The sequence below is a fragment of the Dermochelys coriacea genome, chromosome 1 (assembly GCF_009764565.3).
Source record: "Dermochelys coriacea isolate rDerCor1 chromosome 1, rDerCor1.pri.v4, whole genome shotgun sequence".
Lineage (NCBI taxonomy): Eukaryota > Metazoa > Chordata > Testudines > Dermochelyidae > Dermochelys > Dermochelys coriacea.
Genome location: NC_050068.2, coordinates 204243571 through 204261991, shown reverse-complemented (window position 1 = coordinate 204261991; position 18421 = coordinate 204243571). Strand labels below are relative to the sequence as shown.

The window sequence follows — 18421 nt, the reverse complement described above, 5'->3', positions numbered from 1 at the left end:
AATAGAAGCTGATCACTCTTGGCTATGGGTGATGTTTTCTTCCAGGGAGCTCACATTGCAACTAGGCTGCTTCAATATTTTGGATATCAATCAAGGATTTATTACTAGAATTGGTCGGATAATTGCTGAGCTGAGTGTGTGCAGGAGTAGGTTCATTAACATCTGGAGCAGAGATTCCCCATGATGCAGTGCTTCCCTGCTTTTCTGGTCCTAGAGCTCAGTGCGGTTCTCTGTTCTTCATTCTTTATGCTAATCCCTGTCCCATCTTTCATGCAGATGAGGCTAGGGGAGTTGTCTCTGTTCTTCATTCTGTATGCTAATGGAGATGTCTTAATCGTGTTACCCTTGACAGGAGGGGTCTAGGTGGGTCTCCCATCTACCCTTCACTGCTCTCTGCAAGTTTTTTTCTCTGATGGGTTTTGGTTTAAGGAGAGGCTGGTGCAGAGGTGTCTTTCATGAGTTAGACAGGCTGGATACTGCGCCCTGGTTCCCCAAGAACACAGAGCTGACTGGTATCACGACAGAAGCGCTGGTGTGGACAGCGCAATGTCAGCAAGAGAGCTTCTCCTGCTGACATGGCTACTGCCATGGAGATGGTTTTATTATGTTGATGAGAGAGCTCTCTCCTGTTGGCACAGAGCGGCTACATGAGCGATCTTATAGCAGCACAGCTGTATTGGTACAGATGTGTTGCTGTAAGCTTTCTAGTGTAGACTTGGCTGAAAGTCAGCATAAATAATCTGTCTCCAGGGTTCTAGCACTGATAGCAGGGTGATCCAGCAGAAGAGCTCTGCACAGTCTTATAACATGCCAACCTACCAAACATCTCTATTACCTTTCCATTATGTCACTGTTATGTGTGTGTGCATGTGCACACACACACTTTCCCACTTAATGGCTTGAAACTGCAGTCTATACCATGTTCAGACCTGTGATGGGGTGTACCCCCCACCTGCCCTGCAAGAGCTGAATTAGACCAAATGGGCCCAATCAGCAAATTAAGCTGCCTAGGTTGTGTGGAGGGGGCTAATTAGAAGGAAGCTCATCTGTGATGGAACAGGCGAGGTGTCTATAAAACCAGGAGGCCAGCAACAGTGTGGGGAGCAGCAAGGAGGAACCTGTGGGCCCTCTACCTGAGGAGGCGAGGCATAGGAAGGATGGTAGAAGGAGTCTGGAGGTGTGAGCAAAAAGGTTGTATAGATGCAGACCTTAATTGTTCACTACAGAGCTCTGGACTGTTCTGAGCAGAGGGTGGGCCTGGGTTCCCCTACCAACCACTGCAGAGTGGTATTGCTAAGGGCAGTGACTAGGAAGACTACTGTAGTCACTGCAGGAGTGACATAGTCAGGGCAGTGGGTGTGAGGACTGCCTGCAGAAAGAGACTTTGAAAGACACCCTGGAAGGGGAAATCAAGTACTGACCTGGCTGAAGGGCTGAGTCACAAAGAAGAAGCTGCAGTTCCTGGTGAGACAGAGGGGGTGCAGAGTGAGAAAGAGAGAGTGCTGGAGTGCAATTGCAGGAAGAGGTGTTGGCCTGTCAGAGCTAATCCCCATAACAGCCAGGAGCAGGTGCCAACCACCAGTGAATAGAGTGCTCTGTCACAAGACCCCAAGAGTACTATTCATCTGTGCAAGGGCTACTGGACAAAGCCCTAACTTTGGCCCCCAAAGACTAGAGACCTGACTCACCACTGACTAATCAAAGTTTATCTGTGTAACACCTTTGAAATCAATGGAGTTACACCAGCTTTAAGAAGTGACATGCAGTGATTATTCTATCCCAAGGAGTCTTTATCAAGCAGTAATGCACTATGCCATAAGCAGCTGGCCATTGAAGAGAGAGCCCATCTATACATTTTGCCTGATGTAAAAAGCACAGCAGCCAATTAAGCTGCCTAGGCTGATCTTTGCAAAAGAACTTTAATCAAGAGAGATATAACATTTCTATGCACACGATCAGAGGCTGTACTCAGACAACACTTTCATCTTGTTGGGGAGTCTGGCTCATTTTAAATCCCATGCAGAGATGTTGCAAAAAATTCTGTTCTTGGCCTCAGATCTAACCGATCAATTTGGAGGCTGATCTGATTTCTTTGTGGGCAGTCCCTACAAGTTCAGCTCATGGGGGTCATCCTTCTACCATTAGCAAGGATCCACGGAGCAGCCACTCCTATGATCATGAGGCCCATAGCTCTGTATCATGCCAGTGCTGAGTGTCATGCCTGTGTATGTCAGTCAATGGACCTCTCTGCGACAAAGATAAAGCTCATCTGTGCAGATGACAGAGCTTTTTCGGATGCTGGTCCTTGACAGTGGGATGAACTACCCCAGGAGATAAGGACCATTGCAACCTCACCACCTTCCGCTCCAAGTGCAGAGGAGTGTGTACATTAATAAAACAAAACCAAAAAACCCCTAACCAAACAAGACACTCCATTGCACACACTTCTCTCATTCTCTCTGCAGGGGGAGAACTAACAACCAGACATGCCAAACTGGCGAAAAAAACCACAAATTGGGCTTGTTTTTGGCTTAATTGGCTTGTGAGTTGCTTGTTGGCTAGTTTTTGGCTTGTAGCTTCTTTTATTTAGATCGGCTCCCAGCAAGCAGGGACAATGGGGGGGCAGGCAAGGGGCAAGCAGGAACACGGTGGGGGGAAGAGAGTAAGGGGTGCACAGCGGGCCCACCACAGTCCCAGACGGCACACTGGAGGGATCTAGTCACATAGAGTGTTGGGGTTCTTAGGCATTGGCTTGTTTTGGCCTTGTTTTAAAATGAGATTAGCTTGATTTTTGGCTTATTGTGAAAGTCAGTGTGCTTATTTACCACGGGAAAGTTGACAACTGTGCTAACAATGTGTGACAGATGTTAGTCATGTTGCTTAATAAACCACTGGAAATCACTCAGGTACTACGGTGATGAGCACAGTTTAAGAACCTATATAGAATAGTCAGATTTGTATATGAAATAGTCTGTGGGATGGTACCATGTCCCACAGTGAACTGAGAGTTCCTTCAGAGCATTGAAGACAACAAGAAGTTTGCCAGTTGCTATTAGAGATAGTTGTGCCACTCTGTATCTACTTATCAACAGGGAACCATGGTTTAGGGGGAATCGTTACAGAATAGGGACAGCCCTTCCAAAGGTAAGACTGCAATTAAGTTTCCTTTTTAAACTCTGATTTGCTTCCTCTTTCCTTGACTGAACTCCCCTCACCCCGCAAAGAATACCACCCTCAAAATTTTCTGGTTATATCTAGGGCTGAGGTAGATTTTTTTTTTCTAATTTGAAGCAAATCAGAGAAGGGGGTTCTGATTATGACATCCTAAATAGAGATGTCCAGGGTTCCACATAATTCTTCTGATAGAAAGGACTGTGATAAAATCTACTTTACTGGACTCCCTTAGCTGAGATACCCAGGTCCAAAATGTAGTGTTTAAAATTTGATTTTAAGAATTATTTAAATTTCATTCTGTAATGTTGCCAGGAAGGTCATCTCTGGCAATCTGAATACAAGACATCATATGATTGCTGGAGACCTTAGCTTTCATTTTTTTAAAAAAGGTAAGCCTCCAGCCCTTTTCCTTGCAGAGATAGAGCTAAAAGTGTAATGTGGTCAACTCAGAAGGCTTGTCAAAGGGGGGGAAAAAGAGATTTTTCCACTGGAAGGTTCACAAGCAGGTCTCCCTATTTCTGTGGGCTGCAGGAAGTTCAGGGGAATGGGTAATGGCTGCCCCCATCAAAGTCCTGTTCTCAGCCAGTCCTTTCTCCTAGTGGACCTCCTGAGGACCAAGAGGGAGGTTTTTCTTAGTTCTACAGTCCTCACCCAACTCTCTTGCCAACCATAGGCAGCCAGCTCCAGTCCTTCAAACATCATGCAGTTGAAAGGAATGGAGCTATATTCCTGTTCCCTGCAGGAGAAGAGCCTTGTTCCTGTGGACTTACAGAAATTTGCAGGAGTTCAGCTCCCTTTATGTGCACCCATGGGAAGCCTCCCCTCCAAGAATGGGTGGAGATGTTAGTAGTAGGAGTTGATGCAATCAGCAGACCAAAGAGGTATTCTTTCCCCTGGACCGCCTAAGGACTGCCAGTTTGAGCCTCCCCTCTTGCAAAACTCATAGGATTTGTGGGAATAGGCCAGGGCTCCTCTCCAGCCAACCTCAGGGCTATTTAAAAGAAACTGAGGAAATCGCCCCCACAAAAAACTTCAGTAATGTGAAGTTACAGCTGCAGGCACAACACATGGCCTTTCAGGAATGTTAGAAATTAAAAAACAAACAACAAAACACAATACTTAAATGTTAGAAACTCAGTAAATTCATTAAAGTTAAAGTTGCATTTTTTAAGCCAGGCACCCCTGGCATGTTAACTCTGTTTCACAGCAATATTCTGGCAAAAGAATCAGAAACACACACTAACTTATCCATCTCAAATAAAGTTTCCTTTGATAGGTGGCCACAAAAAGCTAGAAAGCCTCAGTCTTAATCATACAGTAATGCTGCTGCTTTCCAGCCTTCCTAACAATCAGACTCAGTGTACATCAAAGTGTTTTACAAAAAGTCTTGGTTAGACAAATACCACCAGGTTGAAAACAATCATTCCCCCATATTTCATTAAGGGTCCAATTCTCTCAGGTGTTGAGGGCACTCAGGGCCAGATAGGCACCTAATGGGAATGTCAAAAGTGCCTAAGTGATTCAATAGGAGTTAAGTACCTAACCTGCTAAAGCGGCAAAGAGTCCTGTATGGTGCCACAGGACTCTTTGACAGGTTTCAGAGTAGTAGCTGTGTTAGTCTGTATCCGCTCAAATAAATTTGTTAGTCTCTAAGGTGCCACAAGTACTCCTTTTCTTTTTATGGATACAGACTAACACGGCTGCTACTCTGAAACCTGTCAAAGAGTCTTGTGGCACCGTATAGACTAACAGACGTATTGGAACATAAGATTTCGTGGGTGAATATCCACTTCGTTGGATGTAGTGGAAATTTCCGGAGGCAGGTATAAATATGGAAGCAAGAATCTGGCTAGGGATAACGAGATTAGTTCAATCAGGGAGGATGAGGCCCTCTTCTAGCAGCTGAGGTGTGAACCCCAAGGGAGCAGAAACTGCTTTTGTAGTTGGCTAGCCATTCACAGTCTTTATTTAATCCTGAGCTGATGGTGTCAAATTTGCAAATGAACTGCTGTGCAGTATGTAGATAGCAATGGATTTTTCACCTTCAGTCCATTTGGTATGATGTCCATCCATTTGCATTTGGAAAGGAAGATGATATCTGTCTGTACTTGTGCAAGTTTCTTCATGAGGTTGATGGATTCCCACTCCATACGGCTAAATGTAGTGCCTTGCATGGTGTCAAGTATCAGAGGGGTAGCCGTGTTAGTCAGATCCAGACTAACACGGCTACCCCTCTGATACTTAACCTGCTAAGGACACTTTAAAAACCCACGAGGTGCTTATTAGCATCTTTAGACACCTAAAGATCCATAAAAATCTGGTCCTCCATGCCTTACAGGATCATGCTCTATTTGTAAAAGAAAGATGGTACTCACGTGCCTCTAAAATGGAATACAGTAGATTAACTAATAGTTCTGAGTGCTTGGAGATCCTTGAGTGGAAAGGACCGGCATTAGGTAACTATTCAAATGCCATTAGATACAGAGCTAGCATGTGACTATATATAAACCTCAAAGACCTAGATCATGCAATTAAAGCACTTACCTAAAAAGAGCAAAGGTCAGCCTGGTGCCAGAACAGCACACGAAGTACTGGAGATAGGTATGCACGAAATCAATTATAAAGCCAGTGTTCTACAGTACTCATTTTCTATACCATCTTTCTTTGCCTGCAGTATAGGCAAACTTTTCTAGGGGGCAGAGATAGGCACTCAGATACTATGGTGATGAGGAACATATAAGTAGGGTGACCACATGTCCCTTTTTGGCCAGGACAGTCCCTTTTTTAAGCCCTGTCCCGGCCGTCCTGACTTTTTTGGAAAAAGTAGGCATTTGTCTCGTTTGGTCTTGCCAATTTGATCAGTTGGCAAGAACAAACGTGACAAATGCCCACTTGTGTCAAAAAAGTGGGGTGTGGAGGAACGTGAGGTAGGGGGAGTGGCGATGCTAGCCTGGTGCAGGGGGTGGGAGGCAGGGCACTGCCGGGGGGGCAGGCAGGGCGCAAGCAAGCAGTGACACCATATGGATAATGGGAGGGCAGGGCTTGGGTGAGTGGCTCAGGCCCCATGGGCAGTGGAGGAGGCTCCGGTGAGTGGCTCCAGCCAGCTCCGTGGTGGGGAGGGGTACCGGGTGCTTGGGCCACCCCTGCACGGTGTCCCGTTTTCCTTTTGGGAAATATGGTCACCCTACGTATAAGCAACTTGAATGATAGATAGATAACGGTAATTTGAGTTACTTGTTTGAGAAGTAGCTTTTAACTCTAAATGTCCTGGGTTTCTAACAGTTGTTTTTGTTTTTTATTCAACTAGTATTTTTAAGAGGTGATATGCTCTGAAGCCACACATATGTCCCTGCAACCTTAACTTCACCTTCTAGTTGTGTGTGTATAGGAATTGTACATGCCACGGCAGAGAGAAGAATGCAGAAGGACAGAGTGATCTGAACTCAGCAAGGATAGCTGAGGGGGAGACCGCCCCTTCCAGTGTGGGACAAGGGGGTTCTGGGAGGGAGAGGGACAGAGACAGCCCCTCCCAGTGTGGACACTGGAGTTCCAAACTGTTATGTAGTGGAGTGTTATACGACAGACCACCCACCAAAACAGAACAGAGACGGTATAAACATGTGCAAGTGTTCAAGGGTGGTTGGGTCTATAGCCATTAAGTCTGGTTGCTGTGGGTTTGTGCTATTGTCTGTGCATGTGTGTGATCAGAGCTGTAGAGTCTGTGTTCACAGAAAAGTAGCCTCTGTGTGTACAAGCTGTGTGGTGGGTTTGGCAGGAATGTTCAGAGGGTTGTGTGTGTGTTTGTTTGTGTTTCTTAGGAGGTTTGTGTATCGATAACATGCAGTCGCATAATTTACAAGCAGTTGGAAGCACAGCACCCAGAACAAGAGAAGCCAGGAAGCTCAGTTACCATCAGACCTGTTGAAAATAATTTCTACCAAGTGTGCAAGTGCAGTGTTAGCCAGAGGCCCTGTGCTAACAACCATGTTGCCAAAGTCACTGGTGGCCACCAGAAAAGTTCTCTGCTGTGTAGAAGCTGTCACCGCCCAGCTCCTCCTCCTCCTCCATTTCCAGCTGCTTGTTCATCATGGACTGCACCTGGGGAGGAGAAGAAAATGGTCAAATCACTCTCCAATGCCATAACACTGGAGCCCAAAGATAGCACCACAACTGCTTCTGCTAGCTCTGAAAACTGAAGTACAGGACAAGGCTTGGGTCCCCTTTAAAACCAGTGGGGACCATCTCCCTGGGAGAGGGGAGTGATGAAAGGGATCCTCTTTCTGCCCTTCCTTCTCTTCTATCTTTACTATAATCCCCTCCCATACCCTGTTGTGCACTCCCCCTCATTCCCTCCCCATCCCCACTGTCTCTCACTCCACAAGCTTTTAGTTCTCTGTATTTTAAAACCCTCCCATTGCTGATAAATCTTTCTCTGTCCATGATCCTCCCCTCACAATTCCAGACACTGTCTTGAAGGATCGATATACCGCACTGTCTCCTGCTATATCCTTCCCTTCCACACACTGACCTTACCCTCCAGCCTTGTTTCCCCAACCTGCCATGTCCTGCTCCTTTAAAACACACTCAGACCCTGTCATCCAGGGCATTCTTCCCCTGTTCTATCCTCCTCCTTCCAAGTGCCAAGACTCATAGCAAGAGGAATATTCATGGCTTCACTGCTGCTCCAGCCTGCTCAGGCACAATTGGATTCTGCTGCAGACCTAGAAGACAGGCTCAGTGTGTCCCCCAAAAGACTCCATACCTGCAGCAACATGAACTGCAAGGGGTCATCGGGCTTCTCATACACCAAGTTTTCAGTGATCTCCTGAGAAAGAAAGTGAGAGCATTATTAGATTTCCCTGCTGAAGGCGGGTAACAGGTTCAAGGATGCAGAAAGTTCTGCTGAGGGCAGGGATGCCCAGTCTTTTGGGATGAGATTACTGAGTATTTGGGATGTGGTACTGGATGGATGGAAAAATAAAGAGGTGTGAGCAAGTAACGGAGAACTTGTAAATACTAGTATTGATAGAAACAGGTACAGGAACATTTAGAAAATGTGAACAAATACAAATGAGCTAGACTGGACAATATGTCATGGGAATTGGATACTAAGTTTACTCAATCACTGGCAATTATGGTTCAGAACCCATGGAAAATGCTGGAGGCACTAAGGATTGGAATAAAGCTAATAGGTTACTGGTCTGCTGAAAAGGAAAGAAGAGTGATCCAAGCAATCACCACCTCGTAAGTTTAACTTTTGTTCCTGGATTTAGATATTTGTTCTATTATTTTTAGCTATAAACATTTCGGAACAAAACAGGACCATGAGCAATAATGCAGGACCTGGGCTGATAAAGACAAGAAAAGAAAAAGCCAGCTTCCCTTCCTCTGCAGGTAGCCAAAGGAGATGAAGAACCCGCCCACTTCCCTCTCAAAAACACTCACTGCCTTCCTTCCCAGGAGCAAGGGGAAGAAGGATACTCTCCCTCCTGGTTCAGTGGGGGCTGGGGGCACCAAAGAAAGAAAGGCTAAACTTGTGGCTAAGGCTCTGGACTGTGACTTAGGAGACTTCGATTCAATTTGTGCTTCTTCCCCTGTGACCCTGGGCATGTCACATAGACTTGTTGTACCTCAGTTCCCCATCTGTAACATGGTTTTAATAGGTTTCAGAGTAGTAGCCATGTTAGTCTGTATCCACATAAAGACATCAGACAGACAGCCCTCCAACATGAAGCAAATACTCTCCAGCAACCACACACCACACAACAAAAACACTAACCCAGGAACCTATCCTTGCAACAAAGCCCGATGCCAACTCTGCCCACATATTTATTCAAGTGACAACATCATAGGCCCTAATCGCATTACCCACGCCATCAGGGGCTCGTTCACCTGCTCATCTACCAATGTGATGTATGCCATCGTGTGCCAGCAATGCCCCTCTGCCATGTACATTGGCCCACCGGACAGTGTCTACGCAAAAGAATAAATGGACACAAATCTGACTTCAGGAATTATAACATTCAAAAACCAGAAGGAGAACACTTCAACCTCTCTGGCCACTCAGTAAAAGACTTAAGGGTGGCAATTTTGCAACAGAAAAGCTTCAAAAACAGACTCCAAGGAGAAACTGCTGAGCTTGAATTAATATGCAAACTAGATACCATTAACTTGGGTTTGACTGGGAGTGGCTGGGTCACTACACATATTGAATCTATTTCCCCGTGTTAAGTATCCTCACACTTTCTTGTCAACTGTCTAAATGGGCCATCTTGATTATCACTACAAAAGGTTTTTTTTCCTCTTGCTGATAATAGTTCATCTTAATTAATTAGCCTTTTACAGTTTGCATGGCAACTTCACCTTCTGTGTATGTATATATATATATATCTTCTTACTATGTGTTCCATTCTATGCCTCCGATGAAGTGGGCTGTAGCCCACGAAAGCATATGCTCTAATAAATGTGTTAGTCTCTAAGGTGCCACAAGTACTCCGGTTCTTTTTATGGATTTAATAATACTTTATTTATCCTACCCTTTGACAGTCCCTGCCCTAAATCTAGATAGACAATCACAGGACAAGGCCTGATCTTGTCTTGGCCCTCCAGGTACTACTGGAGTAATAAATAATAGATTCTCCATAAAAGTACTCTCAAATGCCTTCAGTACAGGGATTTTTGGGGGGAATGAGAAAGGAGGATGGGGAAACAGAATCCTCCTTTCCTCTCATTTGTGTTGTCACATCAATATAGAGTCTCCATCCTGGTCAATTGTAGATAAGCCATTTACAGGAATGGAAATGGAGAGCACCAAGGACGTGCTGCCCCCAGCTCCACTAACTGCATACAGCATATATCCCCCCCCCCCACACACACACTTTGCTTGGATATGGCCCTGCTGCTTGGGGATGGGAATGCCTGTCAGATTCATTTCTTCTTTTGTCCCCATTCTCTTCCTCTTCCTGCATGCAGTCACCAGAAGATGATGTAATGAGGCATCACAAATAGGATTGTGACCTGGGATGACAGCCACCTGGCTGGTCAAGTTCCCTCCCTTATTTCGATCTGCTTTAACCACTGGAAATGATCAGCCTTCCAATTTCCATGGTTTGGCCATGAGCCAATATGAGGCAAGGAGCAGAGGGAGCCTGTGGACAGATATTTGACTCAGTACAACACTGACAAGCTAACTTTAGGTTCTGTTTCTCAAGTGAGTCACTGGGAGAAGAAAAGAAGATGGAAAGGAAAAGTTCACCTGAAATATCTGCAGAATGTTATGTTTCTCCATGTACATAAGAGAAACTTCAAAGGGGTCTTCATACACCATAGGCTCTTCAGCTTCTGGGGATTCGACTACAGTCTCTGCTGGTTCAGCCACAGGTGCTTCGACTACAGTCTCTGCTGGTTCAGCCACAGGTGGCTTGCCCACAGATGGTAACAATTCATACACAGGTGCTTTGACCATAGTTGTTGGCAATTCAGCCACAGATGATTCGGCCACAGACCCTGGCAATTCATCTGTAGGTAACTGGTCCACTGATGTTGGCAATTCAACTATAGGTGACTCTTCCCGAGGAGACTCAATCACTGCTGCTGGTGATTCAACAGGCTCCTGCACTTCAGTCATTCCTACTTCTTCAGGCTTAGGCTAAAAACATTTAACACATTTTAAAAATATATTTTAAATGCATAGACTTGTGCACTAGACACATTACATTACTACACCCTTTTATATGAGAGTGGGATGAGGTCCAGGATTCCTTTGTAGCTACAGCTCCTACAGCAAGGGCTCCTCCACCATTTGTTATAGCACATATTTCTGGGATAGGCTGGCACTGGTGTAGGCTTCATCTCTTTCTAGTATGACTGAAAAGGGGAATATGAATTTTCTATTCCTCATATAAGAGATGCTACTTTCTGGGCGAGATCCTGGCTTCATAGAAGTCAATGAATGACAAATCTCTCATTGACTTCCATAGGGCCAGGATTTCAGTCTCTTTCTTTTCCATCTCAGAAAGAAGTTTAAGCAACACATGGCTCTGCAATCCTACCTTCTCTAAGAGGCATCTATTTTTAAAACTCAACAGCAAATAAGAATATCCACAGAGGCTGAGAGCTTATACAAAACAGTGCTTTTCATCCTTAGATGGCAGTGTGCTTCAGCAGGGGCTAGAGTCCTGGTGTGGGATTCAGGAGACTCAAGTTCTGCTCACTCCTCTGGGTGACTGGAGGCAAGTCACTTGACCTTTCCCTGTCTCAGTTACCCTACTGGTAAAATGGGGATAATGGTATTCACCTGCCTTGTTCAGTACTTTCAGCTCTATGGACAATAAGGGCTAGGTATTATGATAATGAGTGAATATCACTCTGCCCATTTGACAGCGGGGAGGAAAACAAATGAACAGAGAGCAATGATTTGTCCAAATTACACACACAGCCAGTCAGTGTGACAGGCTGATAGCTGGTAGCATGGCTCCATAGTGCGCTTTTGGGATTTGCATTTTATCAGACACACATTGTGCGGGGTGAGAGTGTTGTGTAAAGAGGGCAGTGGGGGTGTGTGTGTGTGTGTGTGAAGGGGGGGTGATAGGTTGGGCAATGCGGGGGGCAGTGTGTGCGTGTGTGGGGAGATGTAGAGGGGCAGCAGGTGTTTGTGTGTCTGGGGGTGAGTGTCTGGGGGGGTGTCTGGGGGTGTGTGTGAGGGGTGACAGGTTGGGCAATGTGGGGGAGCAGTGTGTGCGTGTGTGGGGAGAGGTAGAGGGGGCAGCAGGTGTGTGTCTTTGGGGAGATGTCGGGGGGTGTGTGTCTGGGTGTGTGTGAGGGGTGACAGGTTGAGCAATGCGGGGGGCAGTGTGTGGGGAGAGGTAGAGGGGGCAGCAGGTGTGTGTGTTTGGGGGGATGTTGGGGGTGTGTGTCTCGGTGTGTGTGAGGGGTGACAGGTTGAGCAATGCGGGGGGCAGTGTGTGGGGAGAGGTAGAGGGGGCAGAAGGTGTGTGTCGGGGGGTGTCTGGGTGTGCGTGTGGGTGATAGGTTGGGAAATGCGGGGGGCAGTGTGTGCGTGTGTGGGGAGAGGTAGAGGGGGCAGCAAGTGTGTGTGTTGGGGGGGTGTCTGGGTGAGGGGTGACAGGTTGGGCAATGCGGGGGGCAGTGTGTGTGTGTGTGTGTGTGTGTGTGGGGAGAGGTAGAGGGGCGGGGTGTGTGTGTGTGTGTGGGGAGAGGTAGAGGGGCGGGGGGTGTGTGTGTGTGTGGGGAGAGGTAGAGGGGGTGGGTGGTGTGTGTGTGTGTGTGGGTGTGGGGAGAGATAGAGGGGCGGGGTGTGTTTGTGTGGGGAGAGGTAGAGGGGCGGGGTGTGTGTGTGTGTGTGTGTGTGGGGAGAGGTAGACGGGCGGTGTGTGTGTGTGTGTGGTGGGAAGAGGTAGAGGGGCGGGGGTGTGTGTGTGTGTGTGGGGAGGAGGTAGAGGGGCGGGGGTGTGTGTGTGTGTGTGTGTGGGGAGAGGGAGAGGGGCGGGGTGTGTGTGTGTGTGTGGTGGGGGCGAGGTAGAGTGGGCGGGGTGATGTTGTGTGGGTGGGTGTGAGAGGTAGAGGGGCGGGGTGTGTGTGTGTGTGTGTGGGGAGAGGGAGAGGGGCCGGGTGTGTGTGTGGTGTGTTGTGGGAGAGTTAGAGGGGCGGGTGTGTGTGTGTGTGTGTTGTGTGTGGGGAGAGGTTGTGGGGCGGGGTGTGTGTGTGTGTGTTGTGGGGAGAGGTAGAGGGGGGGGTGTGTGTGTGTGTGTGTGTGTGTGGGGAGAGGAGGAGGGGGGGGTGTGTGTGTGTGTGTGTGTGGGGAGAGGTAGAGGGCGGGGTGTGTGCGTGTGTGTGGGGAGAGGTAGAGGGGCGGGGGTGTGTGTGTGGGGGGGAGAGGTAGAGGGGCGGTGTGTGTGTGTGTGTGTGTGTGTGGGGAGAGGTAGAGGGGGGGGTGTGTGTGGGTGTGTGTGTGGTGGTGTGTGTTTGGGGAGAGGTAGAGGGGGGGGTGTGTGTGTGTGTGTGTGTGGGGAGAGGTAGGGGCGGGGGTGTGTGTGTGTGTGTGTGGGGAGAGGTAGAGGGACGGGGTGTGTGTGTGTGTGTATGTGGGGAGAGGTAGAGGGGCGGGGGGTGTGTGTGTGTGGGGAGAGGTAGGGGGCGGGGTGTGTGTGTGTGTGGGGAGAGGTAGAAGGGCAGGGTGTGTGTGTGTGTGTGTGGGTGTGGGGAGAGGTAGAGGGCGGGTGTGTGTTGTGTGTGTGTGTGTGTGGTGTGGGGAGAGGTAGAGGGGCGGGGTGTGTGTGTGGGGGGGGAGGTAGAGGGGAGGGCTGTGTGGTGTGGTGGGTGTTGTTGGGGAAAGGTAGAGGGGCGGAGTGTGTGTGTGTGTGTGTGGGGAGAGGTAGAGGGGCGGGGTTTGTGTGTGTGTGTGGGGAGAGGTACAGGGCGGGGTGTGTGTGTGTGGGGGAGGAGGTAGAGGGGCGGGGTGAGTGTGTGTGTGTGTGGGGAGAGGTAGAGGGGCGGGGTGTGTGTGTGTGTGTGTGTGTGGGGGAGAGTAGAGGGGCGGGGTGTGTGTGTGTGTGGGGAGAGGTAGAGGGGCGGGGTGTGTGTGGTGTGGTGGGGAGAGGTAGAGGGGCGGGGTGTGTGTGTGTGTGTGGGGGAGGTAGAGGGGGGGGTGTGTGTGTGGGTGGTGGGGGAGAGGTAGAGGGGCGGGGTGTGTGTGTGTGTGTGTGTGGGGAGAGGTAGTGGGGGGGGGGGTGTGGGTGTGGTGTGTGGTGGGGAGGGAGGGGGCGGGGTGTGTGTGTGTGGGGAGAGGTAGAGGGGCGGGGGGTGTGTGTGTGTGGGGAGAGGTAGAGGGCGGGGTGTGTGTGTGTGTGTGTGTGTGGGGAGAGGTAGGGGGCGGGGTGTGTGTGTGTGAGGAGAGGTAGAGGGGCGGGTGTGTGTGTGTGGTGTGTGGTGTGTGTATGGGGAGAGGTAGAGGGGCGGGGTGTGTGTGTGTGGGGAGAGGTAGAGAGCGGGGTGTGTGTGTGTGTGGGGAGAGGTAGAGGGGCGGGGTGTGTTTGTGTGTGTGTGGGGGAGAGTAGAGGGGCGGGGTGTGTGTGTGTGTGTGTGTGTGTGGGAGGTAGAGGGGCGGGTGTGTGTGGGTGTGTGGGGAGAGGTAGAACGGCGGGGGTGTGTGTGTGGTGGTGTGTGGGGAGAGTAGAGGGGCGGTGGTGCGGTGTGTGGTGTGGGGAGAGTAGAGGGCGCGGGGTGTGCGTGGTGTGTGTGTGTGGGGAGAGGTAGAGGGGGGGGTGGTGTGTGGGGGAGAGGTAGAAGGGCGGTGTGTGTGGTGTGTGTGTGTGGGGAGAGGTAGAGGGGCGGGGTGTGTGTGTGTGGTGTGTGTGTGGGGAGAGGTAGAGGGGCGGGTGTGTGGTGTGTGTGTGTGTGTGGGGAGAGGTCGAGGGGCGGGGTGTGGTGTGTGTGTGTGGGGGAGAGGTAGAGGGGGGGGGTGTGTGTGTGTGTGTGTGAGAGAGGTGAGGGGCGGGGTGTGTGTGGTGGGGAGAGGTAGAGGGGCGGGTGTGTGTGTGTGTGTGTGTGGGGAGAGGTAGAGGGGCGGTGTGTGTGGGTGTGTGTGTGTGTGTGGGGTGTGTGGGAGAGGTAGAGGGGCGGGGTGGGTGTGTGTGTGGGGTGGGGGAGGGGGGGGGGGGGGTGTGTGTGTGTGTGGGGGGGGAGGTAGAGGGGAGGGCGGGGTGTGTGTGTGTGTGGGGGGAGGTGAGAGGGGCGGGGTGTGTGTGTGTGTGTGTGTGGGGAGAGTAGAGGGGCGGGTGTGTGTGTGTGTGGTGTGTGGTGTGGGGAGAGTAGAGGGGCGGGGTGTGTTGGTGTGTGTGTGTGGGGAGAGGTAGAGAGGGCGGTGTGTGTGTGTGTGTGTGTGTGTGTGTGGGAGAGGTAGAGGGGCGGTGTGTGTGTGTGTGTGTGTGTGTGTGTGGGGAGAGGTAGAGGGGCGGGGTGTGTTGGTGTGTGTGGGGGGGGGGGTAGAGGGGCGGGGTATGTGTGTGAGTGGGGGGGGAGGTAGAGGGGAGGGGTGTGTGTGTGTGTGTGTGTGGGGAGAGGTAGAGGGGCGGGGTGTGTGTGTGTGTGTGTGTGTGTGTGGGAGAGGTAGAGGGGCGTGTGTGTGTGTGTGTGTGTGTTGTGGGGGAGAGGTAGAGGGGCGGGGTGTGTGTGTGTGTGTGTGTGGGGAGAGGTAGAGGGCGGGGTGTGTGTGTGTGTGTGTGGGAGGTAGAGGGGCGGGGGTGTGTTGTGTGTGTGTGTGGGGAGAGGTAGAGGGGCGGGGTGTGTGTGTGTGTGTGTGTGTGGGGAGAGGTGAAGGGGCGGGGTGTGTGTGTGTGTGTGTGTGTGTGGGGAGAGGTAGAGGGGCAGGGTGTGTGTGTGTGTGTGTGTGTGTGTGGGAGAGGTAGAGGGGGCGGGTGTGTGTGTGTGGTGTGTGGGGATAGGTAGAGGGGCGGGGTGTGTGTGTGTGTGTGTGTGTGGGGGAGGTAGAGGGGCGGGGTGGTGTGTGTGTGTGTGTGGGGAGGGTAGAGGGGCGGGGTGTGTGTGTGTGTGTGTGGGGAGAGGTAGAGGGGCGGTGTGTGTGTGTGTGTGTGTGTGGGGAGAGGTAGAGGGCGGGGTGTGTGTGTGTGTGTGTGGGAGAGGTAGAAGGGCGGGGTGTGTGTGTGTGTGTGTGTGTGGGGAGAGGTAGAGGGGCGGGGTGTGGTGTTTGTGTGTGTGGTGGGGAGAGGTAGAGGGGCGGGGTGTGTGTGTGTGTGTGGGGGAGAGGTAGAGGGGCGGGGTGGTGTGTGTGTGTGGGGAGAGGTAGAGGGGCGGGGTGTGTGTGTGTGGTGGGGAGGTAGAGGGGCGGGGTGTGTGTGTGTGTGTGTGTGTGTGGAGAGAGGTAGAGGGGGCGGTGTGTGTGTGTGTGTGTGTGGGGAGAGGTAGAGGGGCGGTGTGTGTGTGTGTGTGTGGGGAGAGGTAGAGGGGCGGAGTGTGTGTGTGTGTGTGGGGAGAGGTAGAGGGGCGGAGTGTGTGTGTGTGTGTGTGGGGAGAGGTAGAGGGGCGGGTGTGTGTGTGTGTGTGTGGGGAGAGGTAGAGGGGCGGGGTGTGTGTGTGTGTGTGGGGAGAGGTAGAGGGGCGGTGTGTGTGGTGTGTGGGGGAGAGGTAGAGGGGCGGGGTATGTGTGTGTGTGTGTGTGTGTGTGGGGAGAGGTAGAGGGGCGGGGGTTGTGTGTGTTGGGAGAGGTAGAGGGGCGGTGTGTGTGTGTGTGTGTGTGGGGAGAGGTAGAGGGGCGGTGTGTGTGTGTGTGTGTGGGGAGAGGTAGAGGGGCGGAGTGTGTGTGTGTGTGGGGAGAGGTAGAGGGGCGGGTGTGTGTGTGTGTGTGGAGAGAGGTAGAGGGGCGGTGTGTGGGTGTGTGTGTGTGGGGAGAGGTAGAGGGGCGGGGTGTGTGTGTGTGTGTGTGGTGGGGAGAGGTTGAGGGGCGGGGTGTGTGGTGTGTGTGGGGAGAGGTAGAGGGGGGGGTGTGTGTTGTGTGAGGAGAGGTAGAGGGGCGGGGTGTGTTGTGTGTGTGTGGGGAGAGGTAGAGGGGCGGTGTGTGTGTGTGTGTGTGTGTGTGTGCGGAGAGGTAGAGGGGCGGGTTGTGTGTGTGGGGAGAGGTAGAGGGGCGGGGTGTGTGTGTGGGGAGAGGTAGAGGGGCGGGGTGTGTGGGTGTGTTTGGGGAGAGGTAGAGGGCGGGGTGTGTGTGTGTGTGTGGGGGAGAGGTAGAGGGGCGGGGTGTGTGTTGTGTGTGTGGGGAGAGGTAGAGGGGCGGGGTGTGTGTGTGTGTGGGGGAGAGGTGGAGGGCGGGGTGTGTGTGTGTGTGTGTGTGTGGGAGAGGTAGAGGGGCGGGGTGTGTGTGTGTGTGTGGGAGAGGTAGAGGGGTGGGGGTGTGTGGTGTGTGGGGAGAGGTAGAAGGGCGGTGTGTGTGTGTGTGTGTGTGTGTGTGTGGGGAGAGGTAGAGGGGCGGGGTGTGTGTGTGTGTGTGTGTGTGGGGAGAGGTAGAGGGGGCGGGGTGTGTGGTGTGTGGGGGGAGAGGTAGAGGGGGCGGGGTGTGTGTGTGTGTGGTGTGTGTGGGGAGAGGTAGAGGGGCGGGGTGTGTGTGTGTGTGGGGAGAGTAGAGGGGCGGGGTGTGTGGTGTGTGTGTGAGGAGAGGTAGAGGGGCGGGGTGGTGTGTGTGTGTGTGTGGGGAGAGGTAGAGGGGCGGTGGTGTGTGTGTGTGTGTGTGTGTGTGTGTGTGTGCGGAGAGGTAGAGGGGCGGGTGTGTGTGTGGGGAGAGGTAGAGGGGCGGGGTGTGTGTGTGTGTGTGTGTGGGGAGAGGTAGAGGGGCGGGGTGTGTGTGTGTGTGTGTGTGGGGAGAGGTAGAGGGGCGGGGTGTGTGTGTGTGTGTGTGTGGGAGAGGTAGAGGGGCGGGGTGTGTGTGTGTGTGTGTGTGGGGGAGAGGTAGAGGGGCGGTGTGTGTTTGTGTGTGTGTGTGTGTGGGGAAGGTAGAGGGGCGGGGTGTGTGTGTGTGTGGTGTGGGGGAGAGGTAGAGGGCGGGGTGTGTGTGTGTGTGTGTGGGGAGAGGTAGGCGGGAGTGTGTGTGTGTGTGTGTGGGGAGAGGTAGAGGGGCGGGGTGTGTGTGTGTGTGGTGGGGAGAGGTAGAGGGGCGGGGGTGGTGTGTGTGTGTGTGGGGAGAGGTAGAGGGGCGGGTGTGTTTGTGTGTGGGGAGAGGTAGAGGGGCGGGGTGTGTGTGTGTGGGGAGAGGTAGGGGGCGGGGTGGTGTGTGTGTGTGTGTGTGGGGATAGGTAGAGGGGCGGGGTGTGTGTGTGTGTGGGGTGGGGGAGGAGAGGCGGGGGTGGTGTGTGGTGTGTGGGGAGAGGTAGAGGGGCGGGGTGTGTGTGTGTGTGTGTGGGGGAGAGGTAGAGGGCGGTGTGTGTGTGTGTGTGTGTGTGTGTGTGGGGAGAGGTAGACGGGCGGGGTGTGTGTGTGTGTGTGGGGGTGGGGAGGTTAGAGGGCGGGGGTGTGTGTGTGTGTGTGGGGAGAGGTAGAGGGCGGGGTGTGTGTGTGTGTGTGGGGAGAGGTTGGAGGGCGGGGTGTGTGTGTGTGTGTGGGGAGAGGTAGAGGGGCGGGTGTGTGGGTGTGTGTGTGTGTGTGGGGGAGAGGTAGAGGGGCGGGGTATGTGTGTGTGTGTGTGTGTGGGGAGAGGTAGAGGGCGGGGTGTGTGTGTGTGGGG

General features: G+C 52.0%; 1 protein-coding gene across 1 annotated transcript in view; it reads right to left on the bottom strand.

Moving 5' to 3' along the window:
• Window positions 1-2762: 2762 nt before the first annotated feature.
• The window catches only part of TEX55 (testis expressed 55), a 20862-nt gene continuing 5203 nt past the window's right edge, over window positions 2763-18421 (bottom strand). The window contains exons 2-4 of the mRNA XM_038373149.2: window positions 10430-10822; window positions 7937-7999; window positions 2763-7272 (exon numbers count right to left, since the gene is read on the bottom strand). Of these exons, the coding sequence (XP_038229077.1) occupies window positions 7171-7272; window positions 7937-7999; window positions 10430-10822 (558 nt within the window). The 3' untranslated portion in view covers window positions 2763-7170. The remainder of the gene's footprint in view (window positions 7273-7936; window positions 8000-10429; window positions 10823-18421) is intronic.